This window comes from Trachypithecus francoisi, unplaced genomic scaffold, assembly GCF_009764315.1.
Source record: "Trachypithecus francoisi isolate TF-2019V2 unplaced genomic scaffold, Tfra_2.0 Lachesis_group20, whole genome shotgun sequence".
Classification (NCBI taxonomy): domain Eukaryota; kingdom Metazoa; phylum Chordata; class Mammalia; order Primates; family Cercopithecidae; genus Trachypithecus; species Trachypithecus francoisi.
In genome coordinates this window covers 17,423,595-17,449,399 of record NW_022681466.1, presented here as the reverse complement: position 1 = coordinate 17,449,399, position 25,805 = coordinate 17,423,595, and the positions used below count along the sequence as shown (strand labels likewise).

The 25,805-nt window shown below is 50.7% G+C and overlaps 3 protein-coding genes across 8 annotated transcripts; all 3 read left to right on the top strand.

Annotated features, from left to right (window-relative positions):
* The first annotated feature begins 583 nt into the window (after window positions 1-583).
* On the top strand, window positions 584-11,208 carry PSME3 (proteasome activator subunit 3). 2 transcript variants are annotated; one of them, XM_033182898.1, is made up of 11 exons: window positions 584-1,480; window positions 2,152-2,184; window positions 2,305-2,367; window positions 2,562-2,666; window positions 5,113-5,161; window positions 5,554-5,666; window positions 6,200-6,268; window positions 6,414-6,481; window positions 6,581-6,635; window positions 6,763-6,849; window positions 8,950-11,208. In XM_033182898.1, exons 1-11 carry the CDS (start codon window positions 1,439-1,441, stop codon window positions 9,028-9,030), a joined length of 765 nt encoding a protein of 254 aa, XP_033038789.1. In that variant the 5' UTR covers window positions 584-1,438; the 3' UTR covers window positions 9,031-11,208. The 2 variants fall into 2 exon arrangements, with proteins under 2 accessions (XP_033038789.1, XP_033038788.1); XM_033182897.1 differs by lacking the exon at window positions 584-1,480 and adding an exon at window positions 1,911-2,063.
* Window positions 11,209-11,346: 138 nt separating this feature from the next.
* On the top strand, window positions 11,347-18,149 carry AOC2 (amine oxidase copper containing 2). Of its 3 annotated transcripts, none has more exons than XM_033182895.1 (4): window positions 11,347-13,663; window positions 16,532-16,736; window positions 17,038-17,167; window positions 17,518-18,149. In XM_033182895.1, the coding sequence occupies exons 1-4, from the start codon at window positions 12,076-12,078 to the stop codon at window positions 17,782-17,784; spliced, it is 2,190 nt and encodes a 729-aa protein (XP_033038786.1). In that variant the 5' UTR covers window positions 11,347-12,075; the 3' UTR covers window positions 17,785-18,149. The 3 variants fall into 3 exon arrangements, with proteins under 3 accessions (XP_033038786.1, XP_033038784.1, XP_033038787.1); XM_033182893.1 differs by having other exon boundaries at window positions 16,532-16,817; XM_033182896.1 differs by lacking the exon at window positions 17,038-17,167 and having other exon boundaries at window positions 16,532-16,817.
* Window positions 18,150-18,412: 263 nt separating this feature from the next.
* AOC3 (amine oxidase copper containing 3) lies at window positions 18,413-25,546 on the top strand. Of its 3 annotated transcripts, XM_033182892.1 has the most exons (5): window positions 19,530-19,669; window positions 19,846-20,380; window positions 21,868-22,153; window positions 22,865-22,994; window positions 23,690-25,546. In XM_033182892.1, the coding sequence occupies exons 1-5, from the start codon at window positions 19,661-19,663 to the stop codon at window positions 23,963-23,965; spliced, it is 1,236 nt and encodes a 411-aa protein (XP_033038783.1). In that variant the 5' UTR covers window positions 19,530-19,660; the 3' UTR covers window positions 23,966-25,546. The 3 variants fall into 3 exon arrangements, with proteins under 3 accessions (XP_033038781.1, XP_033038782.1, XP_033038783.1); XM_033182890.1 differs by having other exon boundaries at window positions 18,413-20,380; XM_033182891.1 differs by lacking the exon at window positions 22,865-22,994 and having other exon boundaries at window positions 18,625-20,380.
* The last annotated feature ends 259 nt before the right edge of the window (window positions 25,547-25,805 follow it).

Sequence of the window (25,805 nt, the reverse complement as noted above, 5' to 3'; positions counted from 1 at the left end):
GTCCTTTAGATCACAGCTTGTCACTTGTTCAGAGGCCTTCCTTGGCCATGCGATCTAAAATAGATCTCTGGTATTTTCTATGTCATCCACTTGTTTCCTAATATTTATCAAATTTTGCAGTTACTTTGTCAGTTTACTTTCTGGTGTTTTTCCAATATTATGCACCATGGGACCAGCGACCTTGAATCTTGTTTGCCTATGATTTCCCAGAGCTGTGCTGTTCAATACAGAAGCCAGCAGCCACATATGGCTACTGAGCACTGTACTGCAAATGTGTTGTTTTCTTATTGAGATGTGCAGTTAAGTGTAAAATACGCACTGGATTTTGAAGACTTGGTATGAGAAAAGAATGCATAAGATCTCGATTTTTTAATGTTGATTATATGTTGAAGGACTTGGATAAATTGGGTTGAATATATGACTAAAATTTTCACTTGTTTCTTTTACTTTTTAATTGTGGCTACTAGAAGATTTCAACCCATATATGTAACTTACATATTTCTAGAATCTGAGACAGTGCCCTGGCCCATTTTATTGAATGAAATATCCAATGTCGAGAGAGAGATCGAATGAATGGGTGCATGAAGAGATATAGTCTCAAGCTTCCATTAGGCAAATAGATACAGCACTGCCATAGAAGTTAGGAGATCTGGGTCCTGGCTCAGAATGTACTGGAAACGCCTTGGACAAGTCTTGCCCTACTTTGGGCATCAATTTGCCCATTAGGTAGTTGATCTTTGAAGTCCGGAAGCTTACGACAGTCAGTTGGCAGGGAAATGTACCAGGAAAGCTTGGCACAACCGCACTTGTCTTTTTCGCTCTAGCCTAAACACTTGAGCCTCGGCAAACGGGCAGAGGCAGCGGGAATCAGGGACTACACCCCCGAACCCAGCACCCGGGTCCCCGACTTCCCCGAGCCTACGTCACTGGGGCGCGACGGCGCTGTCCCCGGGACTGCAGCGACTGAGGTCCCTTCGGTGAAGGCGAATTCCGGGCCAACAGAGACGGTCGCACCGTTTCCGAGTCTTTCGGAGGCTCAGTTCTCAGCGCACCATTCCCCACAGCTCTCCTTTTTACTTCACCCCTACCCAACACTTTACCCCGGCAGTGTGAACCCGGCTGGGAGCGTCCAAAACCGAGTCTCATCGCGGCTGCGCAGCGCACGTGCACAGCCTCGCAGGAGTCTCGGCGATTGGCTGTGACGCAGTTTCCGGCGTGAGCGGCGAAAGCCGGGAGGGCTAGCGAGAGAGCGACCAGGCAGCAGGCTGCCGGCGGGCGGGCGGACGGCACGGAGGGAGCGAGCAAGCGAGCAGTGAGTGAGCCAGCGAGGGCGGCCGGGTCCCGAGGTCAGCCGAGATTTCTCAGGTCCCTCCGGCCCCCTCCCTGGAATCCACAGCGCCTCTGGTGTCCAGCGGATCGGACACGGCCCGGCCCGGCCATGGCCTCGTTGCTGAAGGTGGATCAGGAAGTGAAGCTCAAGGTAGCGGCACCGGTCCGGCCTTTTTGCCCCTCGCTTTGATCCCCCTGCAGTCTGACCGGCTTCCTACTCCCCATGGCGTCTTTGTCTCCCTGGGGATACCAGCTCTGAGCTTCCGCTCGACTCAGCCCAGCCCCCAACTCCCGGGGTCGGCTTCGCGGGAGAGGAAAATATAGGATGGCTTTCTGTACCGCGTCTGATGATGGAGAGTCCCGGGGACACCTCCGCGGACACGTGTTGGACTCAGGGCTTTAGGCCAGTGACAGCTGGAAATCCCCCAGCCCAACAACGTCCCTGGACACTGCCCCTGCCCTTGGTGGCTGGCCTGCCTGGTATCATAGGCCAGGTCTGTCTGGGTGGGGGGTTGGCACGTTTGTGAGCTCACATCTTTCCTAACTACCTGTCTTTTGTCTGCTTATCAAATTCAGACAGCTTCAGACACAGGAGGGAGGGAGGGGAGAGGAGAGAGGAGACAGGCAGGTGCTGCCCTCAAAGCCCTGCTTCTCCTGAGATGGAAAAATGGATCCTCAAAAAAATAAAGTATTTGCAGTCTGGGGGCCTCTCATCTTCTTATTACAGTTACAAGGTGAGGGAAAGACAGTTGGATTTGGGATTCTCCATCCTGCTCTTACCTCTGTCCCCAGGTACTGAATTGCTCTCTTTGTTAATTTTAGGTTGATTCTTTCAGGGAACGCATCACAAGTGAGGTGAGTGAAATAAATAGAAAAATGAATGTTGGTTGAGAGTTTCCCAAAGAGGAGATATCTGGAGTGAGAGAGAGACCTTCCCACAGATATTAATTCAGCTGTATTTTCCCTCCTCCTTAGGCAGAAGACTTGGTGGCAAATTTTTTCCCAAAGAAGTTATTAGAACTTGATAGTTTTCTGAAGGTGAGAGACCCTTTTCTTTCTTCAAATTCCCCTATTTTTTTGGCCCTGGTATTACTGTGAACTGGAACAAATTGTGTGTTGATTCTTCTTTTTATTTTTTTAAACTGTAAAAGCTCTTTCATTTCTTGCTCTTCAATCAAATACTTCTTTGTTCAGCTTGAAAAGATTAATGTTTTGGGGTGGGTGTCTTTCAGGAACCAATCTTAAACATCCATGACCTAACTCAGATCCACTCTGACATGAATCTCCCAGTCCCTGACCCCATTCTTCTCACCAATAGCCATGATGGACTGGATGGTGTAAGTGTCCTATATTTATCTTTGTGTTATTGAGCAGTAGGTCCTCTGTCCTCTGTTTCCTTGTCAGTTTTAAGATGTACAGAGGCAACAGTGGGATTTGGATCTGGGAACTAGGACTGTTACAGACATGATGACTCTAGTATAGTTGTTTTATTTCTTATTTATTTATTTATTTTTGAGAAAGGGCGTCACTTTTTTTTGCCCAAGCTGGAGTATAGTGGCGTGAGCACTGCTCACTGCAGCCTGGACCTCCCAAACTCAAGTGACCCTCCCTCCTCAGCCCGCCAAGTAGCTGATACTACAGGAGTGTGCCACCATGCCCAGCTGATTTTTGTATTTTTTGTAGAGACAGGGTTTCACCATGTTGCCCAGGCTGGTCTCAGACCACAGAGCTCAAGTAATCCACCCGCCTCAGCCTCCCAAAATGCTGGGATTACAGGCGTGAGTCACCGCACGAGGCCTCCGGTATATTCCTTTTAGACCCTGAGTTTCATTTATGATGTGAAGTGAATGTGCCAATGCTACTCTCAGTGTTAGAGTGAGTTTCAAATAAAAGAGAACTAGCTTCGGCCAGGCGTGGTGGCTCACACCTGTAATCCCAGCACTTTGGGAGACCGAGGTGGTTGGATCATGAAGTCAGGAGATGGAGACCATCCTTGCTAACACGGTGAGACCCCATCTCTACTAAAAATACAAAAAATTAGCTGGGCGTGGTTGTGGGCGCCTGTAGTCCCAGCTACTCGGGAGGCTGAGGCAGGAGAATGGCGTGAACACAGGAGGCGGAGCTTATAGTGAGCCAAGATAACGACACTGCACTCCAACCTGGGCAACAGAGCAAGACTGTCTCAAAAAAAAAAGAGAACTAGCTTCATCAGGTTATCTGGTTTTTCCCGTGGCTCTGAACAAAACTTTACTTACCTTTGTTTCCATGTCTTGATAAGTGTTATGGGATATGAAGTTCTTGCTGTGTAACTGCAATCGCTGTTTTGCTGTGCATCTTTAACAGCTAGTCCTTATCAGTCATGTGTCCGCATGCTACTATAACACTGATGATACTGAATTGTTGTCTGTAGTACCGCCTCATTGACAGAACTTGTATGTCTGGAAGGCAGGAACTCCTTTTTTTTTTTTTTTTTTTTTTTGAGACAGTCTCACTCTGTTTCCTAGGCCGGGGTGCAGTGGCACGATCTCAGCTTCCTGCAACCTGCCCCTCCCGGGTTCAAGTGATTCTCCCACCTCAGCCTCCATGTAGCTGAGATTACAGGTGCGCGCCACCAAGCCCAGCCAATTTTTTTATTTTTAGTGGAGACAGGGTTTCACCATGTTGTCCAGACTGGTCTCGAACTCCTGACCTCAGGTGATCCACCCGCCTCAGCCTCCCAAAGTGCTGGGATTACAGGCGTGAGCCACCGTACTCGGTCGGCAGGAACTATCTTAATCTTTGTATTCCCAGCACCTAGCGTTGATCCTGGTCCATAGCAATTGCTGAATGCATGTTTGTTGACTGAATAATGTGTTCCTTTGTGGAACCAGCAGATTTGTACGTATTCCCTTAATTATCTTGCCTACTTTGATAGGTTCTTTTTTCCTATTCCTTGTAATACTTAATGTGTTGTGTTTCTGGAAAGATTGGTCTTCCCAACTACAGCATAATTTGCTTTGTGGCAAGAACCTTTTCTTTCTTTTTCTGAGGGGGGACAGAGTCTCACTTTGTCACCCAGGTTGGAGTGCAGTGGCACAATTTCAGATCACTGCAACCTCAAACTCCTTGACTCAAGCAATCCTCCTACCTCAGCCTCCCAGGTAGCTGGGACTACAGGCACATGTGCCATCATGTCCAGCTAGTTTTTGTATTTTTTTATGGGGACAGGGTTTCCCTGTGTTGCCCAGGCTGGTGTCGAGCTCCTGGGCTCAAGCGATCTACGTGCCTTGGCCTCCCAAAGTGCTGGGATTACAGGTGTGAGCCACCACGCCTCGCCTCCAAGAACCTTTTCTTTTTTTTTGAGACGGAATCTCACTCTGTCGCCCAGGCTGGAGCGCAGTAGCCAGATCTCAGCTCACTGCAAGCTCCGCCTCCCGGGTTTACGCCATTCTCCGGCGTCAGCCTCCCGGGTAGCTGGGACTACAGGCGCCCGCCACCTCACCCGGCTAGTTTTTTGTATTTTTTAGTAGAGACGGGGTTTCACCGTGTTAGCCAGGATGGTCTCGATCTCCTGACCTCGTGATCTGCCCGTCTTGGCCTCCCAAAGTGCTGGGATTACAGGCTTGAGCCACCGTGCCCAGCCCCAAGAACCTTTTCTTAAAGCTTTATGTGTACTTAGGAAATTGTGCAGAAATTAATAACACAAGCTATGAGGCTGAGGAAGGGATTAAACCTGCTTGAAGGGTATCTTGTGGACATGTGGGTGTCAAAAGCAGCCTCATCCCTGCCTCTTTGTATCCTTAGCCCACTTATAAGAAGCGAAGGTTGGATGAGTGTGAAGAAGCCTTCCAAGGTAAGAGGCACCCTTACCTTACCTCCCCTCACCCCACCCCTGACTTGCAACCCTGAGAAGCAGGTGGATCTAGTTCTCCTGACCAGGAGGCAAGATCTGACCTTACTTCCCAGAGGTAGCATTCCAAGCTCTTCCAAACGTGCTTGTTATTTAGTGCTCTAAACCTGGTTTTCCAATAAACAGAGGGTTTAAGACTTTTGTCATGTTTCAGATGCTCATCTGTTGTTCTTTTGTTCCATACATTCTCGTTGATTCTAATAGTGGTGTCTTGGTAGGATTGTGACAACGGCAGAGGTCACAGCATCTGATAGGTATAGGGAAAATGAGAGAGAGACAGGGGATGCTGTGTCCTTCCCTCTTCCCTGATCATTTGACCTTCATATCTCTGCCAGGAACCAAGGTGTTTGTGATGCCCAATGGGATGCTGAAAAGCAACCAGCAGCTGGTGGACATTATTGAGAAAGTGAAACCTGAGATCCGGCTGTTGATTGAAAAATGTAACACGGTGAGGCACAGGCTAGTGACCTATGGGCCGGTCCCAAGTACCCCACCTGAAGTGCAAAAAACAGTGGATGTACGGGTGATATGGGAATTGGCAGACTAGATTTTTTTGTGTTTTTTTTTTTTTTTTTTGAGATGGGGTCTTGCTCCGTCACCCAGGTTGGAGTGCAGTGGCGCCATCTCGGCTCACTGCAACCTCTGCCTCCTGGATTCAAGCGATTCTCCTGCCTCAGTTTCCTGAGTAGCTGGGATTACAGGTGTCTGCTGACACACCCAGCTACTTGTTGTATTTTTAGTAGAGATGGGGTTTCACCATTTTGGCCATGGTTAGCCAGGCTGGTCTCGAACTCCTGACCTCAGGTGATCCACCCGCTTCGGGCTCCCAAATTGCTGGGATTACCAGTGTGAGCCACTGTGCCTGGCCAGACTAGGTATTTTGGCTTCTGTGTTCCTGGCATCTGGCCCCAGCCATCTGAATTGTGTACTTAATGGCTTCAGCCTTCAGGCAAAGGTCCTCATATATGTTTTGACCTCCAGGTCAAAATGTGGGTACAGCTCCTGATTCCCAGGATAGAAGATGGAAACAACTTTGGGGTGTCCATTCAGGTAATGTACTTGAATTACAAACTGGGAAGAGTGGTTTGGGAGATACTCTCATCTCCCCTGCATTATCTTTTTTTCCTTTCTCCTTGGGGCTGCTGTGGATGTCATGGAAGTGGCTTTTGATGCACCTGTTGTTTGTTTGTTTTAGGAGGAAACAGTTGCAGAGCTAAGAACTGTTGAGAGTGAAGCTGCATCTTATCTGGACCAGATTTCTAGGTAGGGCTGCTTGGGCTTGGCCGAGGCATTGGGGACTGATGAGGTGGTGGGTACCATCAAGGGTCTCCTGCAGCTTCCTCCTCTTCTCTTTCCTTTCAGATATTATATTACAAGAGCCAAATTGGTTTCTAAAATAGCTAAATATCCCCATGTGGTAAGTAAGCGGTTTGTGGCCTGAGGGTGGAGGTGGCAGGATAGTGAACAGTGACTGTTACTGGGAAGGAGCTATCTGGAAACAGTTGGGCCTTGGGGACTAGCTTTTTCTTCTACCCTCCTTGCAGGAGGACTATCGCCGCACCGTGACAGAGATTGATGAGAAAGAATATATCAGCCTTCGGCTCATCATATCAGAGCTGAGGAATCAATATGTGAGTAACCTCAGTCCTTGTCCATAGTTGCTGTGGCTTCACTTAGTTCTGTTGAGAATATTCTTGAAATTCTCTGAAGGGCTGAGATGAGGGTCTGAGGTAAAATTAGTAGACCAAATTCTGTCCATCATCTGAGTGTTGAGAACCATGAAGTCATCTAGCGGGGTGTCTCTCTCCTTTCTACCTGAGAGGAGGGGTGTGCAGTACAGTATGGTTAAGATATAGGTGTTAGAGTCAGACAGACTTAGGTTTGCAACCAGGCTCTACCTGTATTGTGTGATCTCGAGCAAATTGTTCAAGCTCAAACTTCAATTTCTTCTTTAAAATGGGACTGGGCTGGGTGCAGTCGCTCATGCTTGTAATCCCACCACTTCGGGAGACCAAGCCAGGTGGATCACCTGAGGTCAGGAGTTTGAGACCAGCCTGACCAACATGGTGAAACCACATCTCTACTAAAAATACAAAATTAGCTGGGTGTGGTGGCGCATGGCTATAATCCCAGCTACTTGGGAGGCTGAGGCAGGAGAATCACTTGAACCCGGGAAGTGGAGTTTACGGTGAGCCGAGATTGTGCCATTGCACTCCAGCCTGGGCAACAAGAGTGAAACTCCGTCTCAAAAAAAATAAAAATAAAAATAGGCCTGGTGTGGTGGCTCAGGCCTGTAATATCAGCACTTTGGGAGGCCGAGGCGGGCATATCACTTGAGGTCAGGAGTTCGAGACCAGCCTGACCAACATGGAAAAACCCTGTCTTTACTAAAAATACAAAAAAAAATTGACCGGGCATGGTGGCATATGCCTTTAATCCTAGCTACTTGGGATGCTGAGGCAGGAGAATTGCTTGAACCCGGGAGGCGGAGGTTACAGTGAGCCAAGATTGTGCCCCTGGACTCCAGCCTGGGCAATAAGAGCAAAACTCAGCCTCAAATAAAAATAAAAATTAAAAAAATAAAATGAGACTGAAGAGGCCGGGTGTGGTGGATCACACTTGTAATGCCAGCACTGTGGGAGGCTGAGGCAGGTAGATCACATGAGGTCAGGAGTTTGAGACCAGCCTGGCCAACATGGTGAAGCCCTATCTCTACTGAAAATACAAAAAATTAGCTGGGCATGGTTGGTGGACCCCTGTAATCCCACCTAATTGGGAGGCTGAGGCAGGAGAATCGCTTGAATCCAAGAGGCAGAGGTTGCAATGAGCCAAGATTGTGCCACTGCACTCCAACCTGGGCAACAGGAGCGAAACTCCGTCTCAAAAAAAAAAAAAAAAAAAAGGAAAAGAACTGAAGAGTACCTACTCACAAAATTCATTCGCTTTTTTAAAATAAGTGAGATAACACATTGAAGAACCTGGTACAATTCTTACTATGTTAAGTGCACAATACCTGTTAGTTGCTATTAGACACTTGGGGCCTTGGAAATACCCATTTACACCCAGTTGAAGTATAAGAGAGGTGGTGCTGCCACCCTGAATGCAGGCTCAAGTGAGATTAAAATTATAGTAAGTCGGCCGGGTACAGTAGCTCACGCCTGTAATCCCAGCACTTTGGGAGGCTGAGGTGGGCATTTCACGAGGTCAGGAGATCGAGACCATCCTGGCTAACACGGTGAAACCCCGTCTCTACTAAAAATACAAAAAATTAGCTGGGCGTGGTGGCGGGCACCTGTAGGCTGAGGCAGGAGAATGGAGTGAACCCGGGAGGCGAAGCTTGAAGTGAACCGAGATTGTGCCACTGCACTCCAGCCTGGGCGACAGAGCAAGACTCTGTCTCAAAAAAAAAAAAAAAAAAAATACAGTAAGTCCTCACCTAATGTTGTCCATAGATTTTATAAACTGTGACTTTAAAAATGATGTATATCAAAACCAAGTTTTTTTCATTAACATTGTAACAAAATGACGTTATTTAAATCTAGGTTATTTGAGGGCCTTCTGTACTTGATTTGCTCACCTGCTTAAAGTCGCAGTTACTAAGAACCTATTGATGACATTAAGGGCTTACTGTATGCAGATGATTGCTTGGGAATTTGTAGAGGGGTCTGTCACTTTCTTGGTGAGGTAAGGGTTGTACAGATATGTGATTTCCCTGATACCTCTTCTCCCAGGTCACTCTACATGACATGATCCTGAAAAATATCGAGAAGATCAAACGGCCCCGGAGCAGCAATGCAGAGACTCTGTACTGAGGCCAGGGCCAGGGCCAGGGGACTCTGTGAGTCTGGCTCAAGACCGACATTGCCTTGGTTTGTTACATGACTATCGTGATGGGGAAACTGGCTGGAAATAGTAATCACACCTCTCTGTTTTTAGTTAGAGTCTAATGAAACTCTCATCTAGTTCTGTGATGTGTTTACCTCTTTTTTCAGGCCTCAGGAACTCTTCTATTTCCTTCCCTAATACCCCACACCCAACCTGTCATAATTTCTGGAGAACTCCAGGTTTGTGTGTGCAGGATGTTGGCACAAAAATACTTGTGTTTTCACTCTCCTCCTCTCTCCCTCCTGTGTCTTGTGCTTTATGTTTTCTTCTTTTGATAATTAGTTGGTTAAAAGCTGAAGGGAACCGGAAGGAAAGTGCTAGGTGTTTTTTAGGAACTAGGGTGGCAGGGGGATGAACTTCTCTTCCTCACATGAGGTTACTGTTTCTTTCCTCTGTGGGGCATTGGATCCTTCCACAGTTGCCCTGGTGATGACTTCGGGCTTTGCATGTGTGTACATCCCACCTTGAATCTTGATCATGACAAGAAACACCTTAGGCCTTCAGTCAATTCCCAAGCTCCTTCAGATGTTTTTATAATGAGCGTTTTCACATGCACATGTGTGTATGTACGTATACACCCATACAGACATGCACACACACACTCCTACTCCATTAGCTAACATACCCTCCCTCTCCACGATCCCTGTCATGTACCTTTCAGGAGGTGATGGTTGTCTTAGTTGTCATCTACCCAAACAAACGTCCTGGGCCCGTCCTCCGTCCTGATACTGTAGCCTCTTGGTACCCAGGGTGAGTTGGTGGAGAGCAGAGAGATGAGAAGCAGAGGGCTTGGGGAAGGCCTCTCTGACTCAGCCCTTTTTGGCATTATTGCAAAAGCTTGACTCCTGGTTGCCTTTTCCCAGCCAGTTGTCGGTTGGGGTGAAGATGTCTGCAAGTGTGAGGTCTGGACGCTGCTGCTCATGTTGGGCTTTCCTTTTGGGAAATATTTCTCTTATTTATAGTGTCGGGCTTCTGGGGAAAGCAATCACTGGTGTGTATGTGTATGTGTATGTGAACGCACACACATACATATACACGTTTGTGTATGTGGAAATGCGCTGGGCAAGTCAAAACTATAGAAGAGTTGCCTCCTGTCTCTCGAATCTTCCAGAGATATCACTTAACTGTTAATAGCTTTTGTGTTAATCCCTATCAGCCCCCAGCTCTTTTATTCTACCACGGCTGGAGCGTTGATACCTGCAGTCAGCCTGCCAGTGACTCTTAGTGTCTGTTTCCGACTTCTTATTCCTGTCTCTGTCTTCCAACCCCCAATAATATTTCCACCTGGGATGCATCATTTGTACTCCCGATATTCTGTAGAGAAGGAGTCAGGATGCTGTCTTCCCACGAATAGTACTCAGTAACAAACCAACTGCATTTTAGTTGGGCAGTGCTCCCACCCACCCTCCAGATCCCTTCCAGCTAAAACCCTTCCCCCTTCCCTCCATGTGTTTCTCAGTTCCCCGTTTTGTTTGTTGGATTGTTCCACTGCCCCTCCTCCTCACCCTACCACCCTTGGATCGTAATGTAAAATTCTTTTACCATGTCAAGAAATTATTAAAAATACAGGTACTTTGACCTCTTTCTAAAGCCGCAGACCCTGGTGCAATGCTCTGGTGGCTAGGGACGTACTCATGCTTGCATGTGTGCACACTCGGACACCCACCTCCATGGACACCTAGCCACCCTGTTGTGTGTCCTTATGCCAGTTGAGCTGAATCTTTTCCCCAGTATAGTGGAAAGACTGAGGCTTCTGCCTAGTGAGCTAGGGTGGGTGCTTTATTTGTGTTCAGTCTGAATTATGGGAAAGTTAGCTCTTCCCAGACCTAAGCTGCCTTCTTTCCCTACTTTCAGAAGATCCTAGTTCCTTCTTTCTGAGTGATACCCGTGAGCTGCCAGTAGAGGCTGCTATTGCTCCATGTGTAAGGAATGACCTGGTTCAAGGCATGTCCTACCCAGTCATTTTCTTTACCTTATACTAATTCTCCCTGAATAATGTCTTCAGTTTCTTGAGGAGACTCATAGTTTTGGTTTTCAAATTACTTGGAGGGCTGCCTAGGAATCTATCTCCCTCTGAAATAAAAGTTTCCTCAACTTGCACCTTGCAAGTAGCCTTCTGATTTCCAATGATCCCCTCGTTGCCTCTGTGAAGAGTTTAAGGTCTTGAACAATGGAGAAGCAGCTGCTCTGTTCTGTTTCAGAGATGACTACCAAAAGCTAGCAGTTTGTGAGTGCCTCCCCTGTTCCAGGCTGTTAAGTACCTAATGTGCATGATCACATTTAATCTTTAGGAATCTGTAGGGTAGTTGTGTCTGTTTGTTACAGATGAGGACACTGAGACTCAGGATAAGTTTTTCTGCTAAGTTTACACAGCTGAGGGAACTGGGATTGGTGGACAAACCTGATTACTAAGCCCAGGCTCTCAGCCACTCCACTGGATGGAAAAGGCCTGACTACAAATCAAGGGCTTGGCATTAGGCAACAGGCAGAATTCACTGCTTACTGCTGAACATGGCAGTGAATCCTGGAGTTGTTGGGATGCAGTTCCTGCCAGGAGGTAGGAAAATGGACAGCTCAGTGCTTGCATGCAGGCTGCAGAACTTAATTGGGCATCTGAGGTTTGTACTCTTCCTGAGACCCATTCCGGGTGGAAACTGGAGGTTAGCATCGTTAACCCAGATTCCCTTTCATCTGGTCTAAATGGTGGAAATCAGTAGTTAGTACTGACTGCTACCAGTGGGAGTTCAGGGGCAAGGAAGAGGCTATGCATGTGGAAGCAGTGCCTTGGGCCAAACCACAGGACAGAAAATTAGAACAGAATTACATAAATCAAGGTCAGAAATTTCCTGCCCAACCCATGGGGTGGAGTTTTCTCCATTCCTATCCATCCTAGTGAATATAAACCCCAACTTGATGTCAGTAACTGGAAGGAGCGGCTGTTAGAACTCTGATTTCAGCTCTCAGCATCCACTATGCATCTCAAGATAGTCCTGGCGTTCCTGACACTGTCCCTCATTACCATCTTTGCCCTGGCCTATGTTTTGCTGACCAGCCCAGGTGGTTCCAGCCAGCCTCCCCACTGCCCCTCTGTATCCCATAGAGCCCAGCCCTGGCCACGCCCTGGCCAGAGCCAGCTGTTTGCAGACCTGAGCCGAGAGGAGCTGACAGCTGTGATGCGCTTTCTGACCCAGCGGCTGGGGCCCGGGCTAGTGGATGCAGCCCAGGCTCAGCCCTCAGACAACTGCATCTTCTCAGTGGAGCTGCAGCTGCCCCCCAAGGCTGCAGCCCTGGCCCACCTGGACAGGGGGAGCCCCCCACCTGCCCGAGAGGCACTGGCCATCGTCCTCTTTGGTGGACAACCCCAGCCCAATGTGAGTGAGCTGGTGGTGGGGCCGCTGCCTCACCCCTCCTACATGCGGGACGTGACTGTGGAGCGTCACGGCGGGCCCCTGCCCTATCACCGTCGCCCGCTGCTGAGAGCTGAGTTTATGCAGATGTGGAGGCATCTGAAAGAGGTGGAGCTACCCAAGGCACCCATCTTCCTGGCTTCCACCTTCAACTACAATGGCTCTACCTTGGCAGCTGTGCATGCCACCCCTCGGGGCTTGCGCTCGGGGGACCGAGCTACCTGGATGGCCCTCCACCATAACATCTCAGGTGTTGGTCTTTTCCTTCACCCTGTGGGGCTGGAGCTACTACTGGACCACAGGGCCCTGGACCCTGCCCACTGGACTGTCCAGCGGGTCTTCTACCTTGGGCACTACTATGCAGACTTGGGCCAGTTGGAACGGGAGTTTAAGTCTGGCCGGTTGGAAGTGGTTAGAGTTCCTCTACCTCCACCAAATGGAGCTTCATCCCTGAGGTCTCGGAACTCTCCAGGTCCTCTTCCCCCTCTTCAGTTCTCACCCCAGGGTTCCCAGTACAGTGTGCAGGGAAACCTGGTGGTATCCTCCCTCTGGTCATTTACCTTTGGCCATGGGGTGTTCAGCGGCCTGAGGATTTTTGATGTTCGGTTCCAGGGTGAGCGAGTAGCCTATGAAGTCAGTGTCCAGGAGTGTATGTCTATCTATGGTGCCGATTCACCCAAGACGATGCTGACTCGCTATTTGGATAGCAGCTTTGGACTTGGCCGTAACAGCCGAGGCTTGGTGCGGGGAGTGGACTGCCCCTATCAAGCCACGATGGTGGACATCCATATATTAGTGGGCAAAGGGGCAGTCCAGCTGCTTCCGGGGGCTGTGTGTATATTTGAGGAAGCCCAGGGACTGCCCCTCCGAAGGCACCACAATTACCTTGAAAATCATTTCTATGGTGGTTTGGCCAGCTCAGCCCTTGTGGTCAGGTCTGTGTCATCTGTGGGCAACTATGACTACATTTGGGACTTTGTGTTGTACCCAAATGGGGCACTTGAAGGGCGGGTCCATGCCACGGGTTATATCAACACAGCTTTCCTGAAAGGGGGAGAGGAGGGCCTCCTTTTTGGGAACCGTGTGGGGGAACGAGTGCTGGGAACGGTGCACACACATGCCTTCCACTTCAAGCTGGACCTGGATGTGGCAGGTGAGTGCTGAGGGATGAGGGCTTGGGGGTGGGGTCAGGTGGGGTGGAGGGAAGGGAAGGGAATCTCCCAGGTCAAGCTGAGATAAGTGGCAAGAGCGGGGTATTCCAGCACCACAGCTCTAGTGGCAACAGGACAGGGACTGAGCATATTCAGTGCAGTCAGTCTGGTACTGGGCTACTGGGTATCTGGCAAAAGGTGAAAAGATTTCCCCCGCCTAGCCCCTCTGACTTACTGTGATTGTGAAACCAGTTTAAATGTAATGGCTGGGCATGATTGCCTACTAGTTTAAATGTAATGGCTGGGCATGATTGCCTTAGCCTCAAGTGACACTGGGTGGACTGGCCCAATGGGGCTGGAGTTGTAACACTGCTTCTTCCTAATTCTGAGGGTCAGTGAGGGTGAGGAGGGCAGGGTCCTGAGCCGACGTCAAAAGCAGTCTGTCCAGAGTCTTCAGGATGGGGGTGGACCTGGGGCTTGGGAAGGGGAGGGTACCAAAGCTGGGGTTGCTACCCATGATAGGGCCACTCCTTGTCAGGGGGGCCATCCCATTCCTGTCATCACTGTTGACTCATGGCAGGCACACAGTCAGCTTGCTGCAAGTATGGAAAGAGATTTCTCAAGCACAAAGGGCTCAAAGCACACAGAGGACTTGCTGTTCCTGACAGACTTTGTCAAGGACAGAAAGGAACTTATAGACTCACAGACTTCTAGATCCACAAAGAAAATTAGAAACTCACCAGACCCTCTCCATTTTAAGGGAAACTAAAGAGGGTGGTGGGAGATGGGACAGGAAATGACTGCCCAGGTATAATGCAACATAAACTAGTATTTCTTGTGAAATGTTTTCTTATCCTCAAGTCTAAAGACATGGCACTTGCATGCCTGCATGTGTCTGTGCATGCCCTTGCACTTGTGTTCGCAGTGGCGTGGAGGGTGGGGAGGACTAATAGCATGATTGAAATGATCGTTTTTTAACTAGATAGACACACTTGGATTTTGACTTGTCTTCTGATTGGAAGTTTTTTTCAGCATCTTTGGCATTAAAGAGCCCTGTTTTGGGAAGTAACATTTATTGGACTCCTAGCATGTGTAGCATGGGCTGCTGCTTTGGGCCAGTGAGGCTGTGTCGGCACCAGCGCACAGGATGGCTGCAGAGGCACCAGCTTCAGCACAGTCCCTCCTGTGCCAGGTGCCTTCATATAGGTCTTGTTGAAAGGAACTAACAGTCCAGACCTGCAGAAAGTGTATGACCAAGTGCTGAGTTAGGCAATGCAGGTTGTGGATGCTGTAGAATTCCAAGGAGCTCCCAGACAAAGGTATGAATGTGCTCGCTTCTGAAAAAGACTGACAGTACTTCCCACCTTGCTGAGATCAAAGGTGAAGCCTCAGAGCTGGGAGGAGTATGCAGGGGACCAGGGGAAGGGATTGGGTTTTCTTTTTTTGAGGCAGAGTCTCACTCTCACCCAGGCTGGAGTGCAGTAGTGCAATCACAGGTTACTGCAGCCCCGACCTCCTGGTCTCGAGCAATCCTTCCTCAGCCTCCTGAGTAGCTGGGATGCCACGCCCAGCTTTTTTTTTTTTTTTGAGACAGAGTCTCACTCTGTTGCCCAGGCTGGAGTGCAGTGGTGCGATCTCAGCTCACCGCAACCTCCACCCACCAGGTTCAAGCAATTCTTGTATCTCAGTCTCCAGAGTAGCGGGGATTACACGTGCACACCACCACACCTGGCTTTTTTTTTTTTTCTTTTTAAGTAGAGATGGGGATTCACCATGTTGGCCAGGCTCGTCTTGAACTCCAGTTTCAAGTGAGCCACTCGCCTCGGCCTCCCAAAGTGCTGTGAGCTACCATGCCTGGTGGGTTTTTTTTTTTTTTAAGTTTAAAAAAATTTTTTTTTATTTTTTAAAGAGGCAGTGTTTCATTCTGTTACCCTAGCTGGTCTCCAGCACCTGGGCTCAAGGGATCTGCACCACCCTGCCACCAGCCTCCCAAGTTGCAAGCTGCCACACCTGGCTCCGGAGTCAGTTTTTCAACTTGCCTCTCCACGACAAGTATCATTATCCCTTTCATAGTTAAACGAATGTCATCAGTCAGCTGCGTGTGCTTTTCTGTTTATTGGGCACAGCCATAGAACAGCTTTAATTATGCCCAGTGTAGGGATTCAGAAAGTGAATCAGAGAAGCAAATTGGTCCAGGGACTGTTTGGCAGTCTAGTGCTAATAGAACTTTCTGCAGTGATAGAAATGTTCTGTGTGCTGTGGCTCTAAACAGTAGCCACTAGCCATGTATGGCAACTGGGCACTTTAAATGTGGCTAGTGTGACTGAGGAACTGATTTTTTTTTTTTTTTTTTTTGAGACAGAGTCTTGCTCTGTTGCCCAGGCTGGAGTGCAGTGGTGTGACCTCAGCTCACTGCAACCACAACCTCCTGGGCTCAAGCAGTCCTCCTACCCCAGCTTCCCAAGTAGCTGGGACCACAGGCATGTGCCACCATGCCTGGCTGATTTTTTTATTGTTTGTAGAGTCAGGGTTTCACCACATTGCACAGGCTGGTCTCAAACTCCTGGGCTCACGTGATCCACCCGCCTCAGCCTCCGAAAGTGCTGGGATTGCAACTGTGAGCCACCTCAGCTGGCCCTGAGTTTTAATTTTCATAGCCACATGTGTAGTGGTTACTCTATTGGACAAGGCAAGTTGGAAGAACACAGGAGCTTGCGCTTGCCCAGACCTCCTGGCTCCCAGCACAGTGTGCTCTGATGCTCTCTCTGCCTTTTGTCACGCCAGTGCAGTGGACATCGTGTGGAAGACAGGGACCTGACCCAGAGACCTTACCTGGTGTGGAACTCATCTCCCTTTTCTCCCCCTGGCAGGGCTGAAAAACTGGGTGGTAGCTGAAGACGTGGTGTTTAAACCTGTGGCCGCCCCCTGGAACCCGGAGCACTGGCTACAGCGCCCAGAGCTGACTCGGCAGGTCCTGGGAAAGGAGGACCTGACAGCTTTTTCCTTGGGAAGCCCCTTACCCCGTTACCTCTACCTGGCTAGCAACCAGACTAATGCCTGGGGTCACCAGCGCGGGTACCGAATCCAGATCCACAGCCCCCTTGGCATACACATACCCCTGGAGAGTGACATGGAGAGGGCCCTCAGCTGGGGGAGGTGAGGAGGGCCCTGGCCTGGGTGGAAGGAAAGGACTGCCCCTCCCCTACCCCAGCCCTTGGAGACGAACTCCCTGCCCGTGGCTACCTGTACCTCCCCTCAAACCCAAGTTAGATATACGGTGGGAAATGGTCTCACACAGAATCGGATCTAAGGGACTTCTGGGCCAGGAAAGGCACCTGACATCTTCCAACACCACCTTCTTACGATTCCTGGTCAGATACCAGCTTGTGGTGACCCAGAGAAAGGAGGAGGAGTCACAGAGCAGTAGCATCTATCACCAGAATGACATCTGGACACCCACAGTTACCTTTGCTGACTTCATCAACAATGAAACCCTCTTAGGAGAGGTTGGTTGCCCTAGGGACATAGGAAAGGGACACCTGTGGGCATGGCATCTTGGCTGCCTAGCCTCTGGCCAGAGGTTAGAGGGAATGGCTGATTTCCAGTTCACAGATTCAGAGGCCATGGAGTTTTCTGATGACCAACACAGGTCATCCCTCCTGGGGTGAGATTAGCTCTGGGACACTGGCTCCCCCTCTCCCCACATAGCTGCTTACATAGATTGCGCCATGTGTTGTATGGGCATGAGACTCTGCAGAGTGGAAGCCAGGCTGAGACGGCAGGCGGGGATTGTGGCTGAATGGTGGTTCTTTGGGTCTTGCTTCCATAGTCCTCCAGCTCCTCCCTCTTCCTGCAGGATCTGGTGGCTTGGGTCACAGCCAGCTTCCTGCACATTCCGCATGCCGAGGACGTCCCCAACACAGTGACTGTGGGGAACAGAGTTGGCTTCTTGCTCCGACCCTATAACTTCTTTGATGAGGACCCCTCCATCTTCTCCCCTGGCAGTGTCTACTTTGAGAAGGGCCAGGATGCTGGGCTCTGCAGCGTCAATCCTGTGGCCTGCCTCCCCGACCTGGCAGCCTGTGTCCCGGACTTACCCCCTTTCTCTTACCAAGGCTTCTAGTCCTGAGGGTGTGGTGGGGGGCATGATTAGGCACAGGTACCTTTCCCTGTTTCTACTTTCTGTTCCCGGTGTTTTTCACACCTGCTCCCCAGATTCCCAGCCCTTCAATGTTTCTCTCACATGAAAACCCCATTAGTCCCTTTGGTTAATTCTTACTTCCTGTTCATCTCTAAAATGTTAAGTTATAAAAATGATTTTAAAATATTCAAACAAAAATACCACAAATCCTACTACTCAGAAATAGGTGGTGTTCACATTACACCAGACATCTTTTTATGCTTGTGCATTCAAAAGGAACAGTAGATAGAATTTTGTAAAACAGATGTTATATGTAATTTATAATAAAAAGTATTCCAGGAATCTTACTTGAATTTATTCTTTGACCTTTTAAGTAGCTGGAGTCCCCTGGAGCATACTAAGGACTCTGGCCAGGGAAATTAGCAGTGGGGGACAGAGGGCAAGGGAGATAGACCTGGCCAAGGAATGTTGTTTGGAAAGCTGAAGGGGCAGGGGTGGGGGTCTTTGAAAGGAGAACAATAGTTTGAAGTTACAGGAAAACATCTGGCCTTGACTAAGTGCAGGGTTGGGGAATAAGCTGGGCTGAGGGCAAGAGAGGCTGCTCTGCACAGATCCTGCTCCTTCCCGGTGCTGCATTATCTTGAAATCTTCCTTCCCCTTCCCCCAGCCCCAAGTCTCCCCAACTCCAACCCTGACCCAGAAAGTAGTCTGATTTGGAGCCTGGAAGACAAAACCATGTAAGGTCTGTGGAAATCACAGCTGCTCAGACCCGCCTCCAACCCCAGCCACCCCGCCCCCTTGCCCCAGCCTTCCTGTGTCCTTCCCACCCTTAGTCCCAGGCATCTGAGTACCGGGAACCTCAGCCAGAGTCCGGGAGCCCCCACCCCCCCGTCCAGGAGCCAACAGAGCCCCCGTTGTGCTGGCGTGAGAATACATTGCTCTCCTTTGGTTGAATCCACTGCCCCTCTTCGTGGGAAAATGAACCAGAAGACCATCCTGGTGCTCCTCACTCTGGCTGTCGCCACCATCTTTGCCTTGGTTTGTGTCCTGCTGGTGGGCAGGGGTGGAGATGGGGGTGAACCTAGCCAGCTTCCCCATTGTGCCTCCGTATCTCCCAGTGCCCAGCCTTGGACACACCCTGGCCAGAGCCAGCTGTTTGCAGACCTGAGCCGAGAGGAGCTGACAGCTGTGATGCACTTTCTGACCCAGCGGCTGGGGCCGGGGCTGGTGGATGCGGCCCAGGCCCGGCCCTCGGACAACTGTGTCTTCTCAGTGGAGCTACAGCTGCCTCCCAAGGCTGCAGCCCTGGCTCACCTGGACAGGGGGAGCCCCCCACCTGCCCGGGAGGCACTGGCCATCATCTTCTTTGGCAGACAACCCCAGCCCAACGTGAGTGAGCTGGTGGTGGGGCCACTGCCTCACCCTTCCTACATGCGGGACGTGACCGTGGAGCGTCATGGAGGCCCCCTGCCCTATCACCGACGCCCCGTGCTGTTCCAAGAGTACCGGGACATAGACCAGATGATCTTCGACAGAGAGCTGCCCCAGGCTTCTGGGCTTCTCCACCACTGTTGCTTCTACAAGCGCCGGGGACGGAACCTGGTGACAATGACCACGGGTCCCCGTGGTCTGCAATCAGGGGACCGGGCCACCTGGTTTGGCCTCTACTACAACATCTCAGGGGCTGGGTTCTTCCTGCACCCCGTGGGCTTGGAGCTGCTAGTGAACCACAAGGCCCTGGACCCTGCCCGCTGGACCATCCAGAAGGTGTTCTATCAAGGCCGCTACTACGACAGCCTGGCCCAGCTGGAGGCCCAGTTTGAGGCCGGCCTTGTGAACGTGGTGCTGATCCCAGACAATGGCACAGGTGGGTCCTGGTCCCTGAAGTCCCCTGTGCCCCCGGGTCCAGCTCCCCCTCTGCAGTTCCATCCTCAGGGCCCCCGCTTCAGTGTCCAGGGAAGTCGAGTGGCCTCCTCACTGTGGACTTTCTCCTTTGGCCTCGGAGCATTCAGCGGCCCAAGGATCTTTGACGTTCGCTTCCAGGGAGAAAGACTAGTTTATGAGATCAGCCTCCAAGAAGCCTTGGCTGTCTATGGTGGAAATTCCCCAGCAGCAATGATGACCCGCTATGTGGATGGAGGCTTTGGCATGGGCAAGTATACCACGCCCCTGACCCGTGGGGTGGACTGCCCCTACCTGGCCACCTACGTGGACTGGCACTTCGTTTTGGAGTCCCAGGCCCCCAAGACAATACGTGATGCATTTTGTGTGTTTGAGCAGAATCAGGGCCTCCCCCTGCGGCGACACCACTCAGATCTCTACTCCCACTACTTTGGGGGCCTTGCAGAAACGGTGCTGGTCGTCAGATCTGTGTCCACCTTGCTCAACTATGACTATGTGTGGGATATGGTCTTCCACCCCAGTGGGGCCATAGAAACCCGATTCTATCTCACGGGCTACATCAGCTCAGCATTCCTCTTTGGTGCTACCGGGAAGTACGGGAACCAAGTTGCAGAGCACACCCTGGGCACGGTCCACACCCACAGCGCCCACTTCAAGGTGGATCTGGATGTAGGAGGTAAAACATTTTGGTGGGGAGAAGGCTTCTGGAAGAAGGGCTGAAAAGTTGTTTCCATTTGCTTTGGGTTTTATGTAGATTGTCCCATAAAGGAAGATGTGGATTTTTGTGCTTCCCCTTTTGCTAGATGGGAGAGAGTTGGCAGCTGAGTTTTATTTGGATCTTAGCTCACTGGCTGGGTGCAAAGCTGCAGCCTTCCTCCACGTGACCTCATCAGAAGATCTTGGGAAATGGCCAAGCTCAGGGAGGAGGCAGAATCTGGGCTAACAGGGTCCCCATTGCCCTCTTCCCTCCCTTGTACTTATATGGGCTCCGCTGCTGGGAGCAGCCTTCTGTTTGTCAGCTCATTTCTGTGTCTGGCCTGTGGTGCTGGTGTGTTGGAGGATCTCTTTGCATTCTACCAAGTCCCTGGCGTGTGCAGGTCCGTCATTCTAGGTTGTACATTTCCTTTGGAGATGGACCCTCCTCCTCCCTGATTTTCCTTCTTTCTCTGGTCACAATTCACAATCCACGTGAGGGTCACATGGAGCCTGTGGAGCATTCTGGATAGATCCTGGAGTCTGGTCACCGAGAGCCAAGGCTACATGATGGCTTGGAGTCTTCATCTTTGTCTTTTCACTGTCCTTCCCCACATTGAGTCAGTCACCAGGTGTTTTGTTTTTTTTTTTCTGTTCTGCATCTGCAGTACCTCTCTGGGTCACACTGCCATGCCCTGCAGGTGCCAGCCCTCTCTGCTGTTTCCGCTCTTGTTGCTCTCAGATCCAAGAGCCATTCTGCACACAGAGGGCCTCCCATCCACACCAGCCTGCCTTTTACTCAGCTCTCGCATTCCTCATCACCTGTGGGATCCTGTCCGCAGAAGCCCCTCCAAACTCTTTCTTTCACAGTGCAGCTCCAACCTGCCTTGCTGTGCTCTGCACAGGTACACCCAAATACTCCAGGTCCGTGGACACGCACTCCACACGTTACAGTCAGGCATCCTCTTGTTTGCTTATGCTTTGTCTCTGCTTAGAATGTCCTTCCATGTCATCTCTTCTGGTAATATCCTTTAAGACCAGGCTGAAAAGTTGGCCGGAAGGGCCCCCTTTTCCTGCCTGCAGCTGTATTCCTGTGGCCCGGAAGCTGCCTAGGCCATGCTCCTCTCACAGGACAGGCCAGTCAGTGGTTTGCCTGTCTGCATGGAAAGCGAGAGGGTAAGGATGATGTTCATTCATCTCTATCCCCAGGGGTGAGCACAGTCCTCTCTGCTAATGAATGTTGAAAGAATGAATTAGTGAAATGGAATGAAATCCCTGATGAAATATTTTAATTTATAGGTCAACAGCTTTGGCTGAAGGATTGGAGGTATCTTGGGGAGAGGGAAGAAAAGCAGGGGCACACTCAGTTCTGGGCTGCTCTTTGGCCCCCAGTCTGAAGCCAGGTGGAGGCAGAGTCCAGAGGGGCCAGGGTGGTTGCATGACAGGCCCTCCCCATCCCACCCTGAGCAGGACTGGAGAACTGGGTCTGGGCCGAGGATATGGTCTTTGTCCCCATGGCTGTGCCGTGGAGCCCTGAGCACCAGATGCAGAGGATGGAGGTGACCCGGAAGCTGCTGGAGACAGAGGAGCAGGCCGCCTTCCTCGTGGGAGGCGCCACCCCTCGCTACGTGTACCTGGCCAGCAACAATAGCAACAAGTGGGGCCACCCCCGGGGCTACCGCATCCAGATGCTCAGCTTTGCTGGAGAGCCACTGCCCCAAAACAGCTCCATGGCGAGAGGCTTCAGCTGGGAGAGGTGAGTGGTGGGCAGTCAGAGAGGAGGGGGCAGTGAGAGTGGGAAAGGAGTGTTGGCGGACACTCAGCTCACCCTGTATGTGAGGGGAGAGATCTCTCAGGAAGGTTTTTCTTTTCTTTTCTTTTCTTTTTTTTTTTGAGATGGAGTCTTGCTCTGTCCCCCAGGCTGGAGTGCAGTGGCGCCATCTCTCTGCATCCTCCACCTCCCAGTTTCAAGCGATTCTCCTGCCTCAGCCTCCCCAGTAGCTGGGATTATAGGCATACGCCACCACACCTGGCTAATTTTTGTGTTTTTAGTAGATACAGGGTTTCACTGTGTTGGCCAGGCTGGTCTCGAACTCCTGACCTCATGATCCACCCGCCTTGGCCTCCCAAAGTGTTGTGATTGCAGGCGTGAGCCACCACGCCTGGCCAAAGGTTTTTCTAGTTATCCAAAGAAACCATGATGGGCACATTTTCCCCTTGGAGGCTAAAGCCCAGGAGTGAGAACTCTCTTCTGTTTTGGATGGGAGAGGGGTTGTGCTGTGAAATGGCTGGGGATAAAGAGGAGGACTTGACCCCCCTTAGGGTGTCGTCGGGGATTCTGTAGCGCCGAGTCAGTTGTGTCAATACAGTTGGGGAAGCTGAGCTCTGAGCAGTCAGTTCCCTTTCGTCACAATCAGGCAGCAGGATGGGGTCAATGGCCATGCAGGCCTGACCAGTGCCTCCCTAGGTACCAGCTGGCCGTGACCCAGCGGAAGGAGGAGGAGCCTAGTAGCAGCAGTGTTTTCAATCAGAATGACCCTTGGGCCCCCACTGTGGATTTCAGTGACTTCATCAACAATGAGACCATTGCTGGAAAGGTCAGCTGGCCGGGGTAGAGGGCACTGGATGAGCCTTACTTTCTCTTGGGAGGGTCCCTGAAAACCACCTGCACTTCTCAGGGGTGGTGCTGATTCCTGCCTTCTTCACTTCAGTAGATCTGATCACTATCCTTTGAGGGAACCTTTCTGAGCTGGGTGTCCATATTCAGACACTGAGTGAGACCCTGGGCCTGTCCTTGAGATCTTAGAGCCCTCTTAGTTCCAGTTTCATGGACTGAGTCCTTTCCAGGCTCCAGGACTCAGGAGGGATGGAAGTTACCAAGGAAAATGACCTCCTGTATCTGAAGCTTCTCCCATTTCTGACTTGAATTTCACAGTGTTGGCCTAGTTCTGCTTCCCAAGCGCTGGTTCTCACTCCTCCACCCTTCTTCCCTCAGTTGTGGGGAACTCTTGGAGAGTTAGGAGAAGAGGAGCTGAAGTAGCCTGTGGGTGTCACCCTCTGGGGGTAGGTAGGCAGTGGGCAATATGATGGGAAATGTCAGAGATGGAGGCTGCAAGCCAGGGAGAGGGAAGCAGGTGTTCCTAAAAGAAATGGACTGTTTATGCTTTGACTTCTATCCAGTAGGAAAAAATGTTTAAAGACTCACAATCCTTGGGCTGGTGAGCTGAATCCCTACCAGGGCATGTCCTCAGCAAAGCCAGACCTCGTGATCCTCTTTCTTCTCCCCTGCTAGGACTTGGTGGCCTGGGTGACAGCTGGTTTTCTGCACATCCCACATGCAGAGGACATTCCTAACACGGTGACTGTGGGGAACAGCGTGGGCTTCTTCCTCCGACCCTACAACTTCTTTGACGAAGACCCCTCCTTCTACTCTGCCGACTCCATCCACTTCCGAGGGGACCAGGATGCTGGGGCCTGTGAGGTCAACCCCCTGGCTTGCCTGCCCCAGGCTGCTGCCTGTGCCCCCGACCTCCCTGCCTTCTCCCACGGGGGCTTCTCTCACAACTAGGCGGTCCCTGGGATGGGGCATGTGGCCAAGGGCTCCAGGGCCAGGGTGTGAGGGATGGGGAGCAGCTGGGCACTGGGCCGGCAGCCTGGTTCCCTCTTCCCTGTGCCAGGACCCTCTTTCTTCCACTGCCCTCCCTCGCATCCCCCTCTATGCCAGGAGCGTCCTGAACCTGTGATGCCTGACACAGGGGACACTCAGTCTTTTGATGCCAGCTGTGCTGAGTTCCCATCCAGTGAGGCCAGGACATGGCCCAGCCTGGAACCATGGCCGAGGGCTTCCCTAGACGGCTCACTTTTTTGCTCTCTGGCTTTCCCAAATCTTTTTAGGCCATCTCTAAGGACTCTAAAAGGGGGTTATTCCCTGGAGACCCCAGGGTGGGGTTGCCAGTCCTGCAAGTCCATAGCTGAGCTGGAAAGGACGCTTCTGCTCACATTCCCTCTCATCCAGGTCTCTTCCTTCTTGTCTTCCTTCCTCTCTCCTACTTCCTCCTCGTCCTGTTCCTGCCTTCTCTTCTATCCTGCAATTTCTCCCGAATCCTGAGGGGATATCCCTATGCCCCAGCCCCTGGTGCTCCTCCAGCCCTCAGTTCTCAATCAACTTCAGTCTCCTCTCCAGCCCTATGGAAGTCTCAAAGATGCAATGGGACCCCTAACTGGAGTGGCCAATCCCTGTGTGTCGTTCCCTTGTGTCTGTTGCTTATTGGGAGTAGGAGTTGCTCCTACCCCTGTCCTGGGGCTGGGTGTGTTTCAGGACAGTTGCCTCTGTGCATTTGTGTCTGCCTGCCTCATGCTCTCTAGAGGAGGATGGTCACTGTGACAGCAGCAGCTCAAGTTAGCATTTCAAGCGGTTTTGTGGGTACAGTGATAATGAAGAATGGTTATTTTGTACCAGGGCTCTATATTCTGCAACAACCTGCTTGGGAGGCTGGAGTGGAAACCAAGGGTGGGCATCAAAGATGAGGAGCCAAAGCCCCTAGAACTCCAGCCACCCAGCCAGGAGGGGCTGTCCAATCACATTCAGGCTTGCAAATGAGCTGGGCCCTGGGTGAGGTGGGGGGTCTGGCCTAATGGGGAGGGGCCTGGTGTGGGTGGGGCGGGGCCTGGCCTGGTCCAGGCTTGGGCTCCGTACCCATCACTGCTGTCCCTCCTGAGGTCTGGATTGGGGATGGGGACAAAGAAATAGCAAGAGATGAGAAACAACAGAAACTTTTTTCCCTAAAGGATTGGTTAAATCAGTTCTGATACAGCGTTTCAATACAATAGTATGCAGCTGAAAAATAATTGTATGTCTTTATATACTAATATGTAATAATCTTCAAGTGAAAAAGGCAAGCCACGGAAATATGTATGGTGCACTTCCCATTTGTGTTTCAGAAAGGAGGAGAATATAAATACATATTTGCTTATGTATACCTATTCAGAATAAATGGATAACACTGATTATTTTTGGGAGGGGAACCAGGAAGTTGAGGACAGGGGAGGGAAAGGTCTTAACACTTACACCCTTTTGTACATTTTGAATTTTGAACCATGTGACTGTATTACCTATTCAAAATAAACAATAAATGGGGCCAAACAGGAACTGACTTTTTTTTTTTTTACGGACACTTTTTTTTTTTGGTGGGGGACAGGTTGGGGGTAGGGTAAAGTGGGTTAAGGAGTAGGACCAGGGATGAAATTTTTTCCACTTCTTGAGACCCAGAGAAGCAGATGTGGCCTCTAGTGACTTCTTTTACCTTCTCGTGCTTGTACATTTTTGAGGAAATGTTAAACCTCGGTTAATTCCCTGACATACACCCCACGCCGGCCCTTTCCCTCTCCTTCTCTTTTCTCTCTCTCAG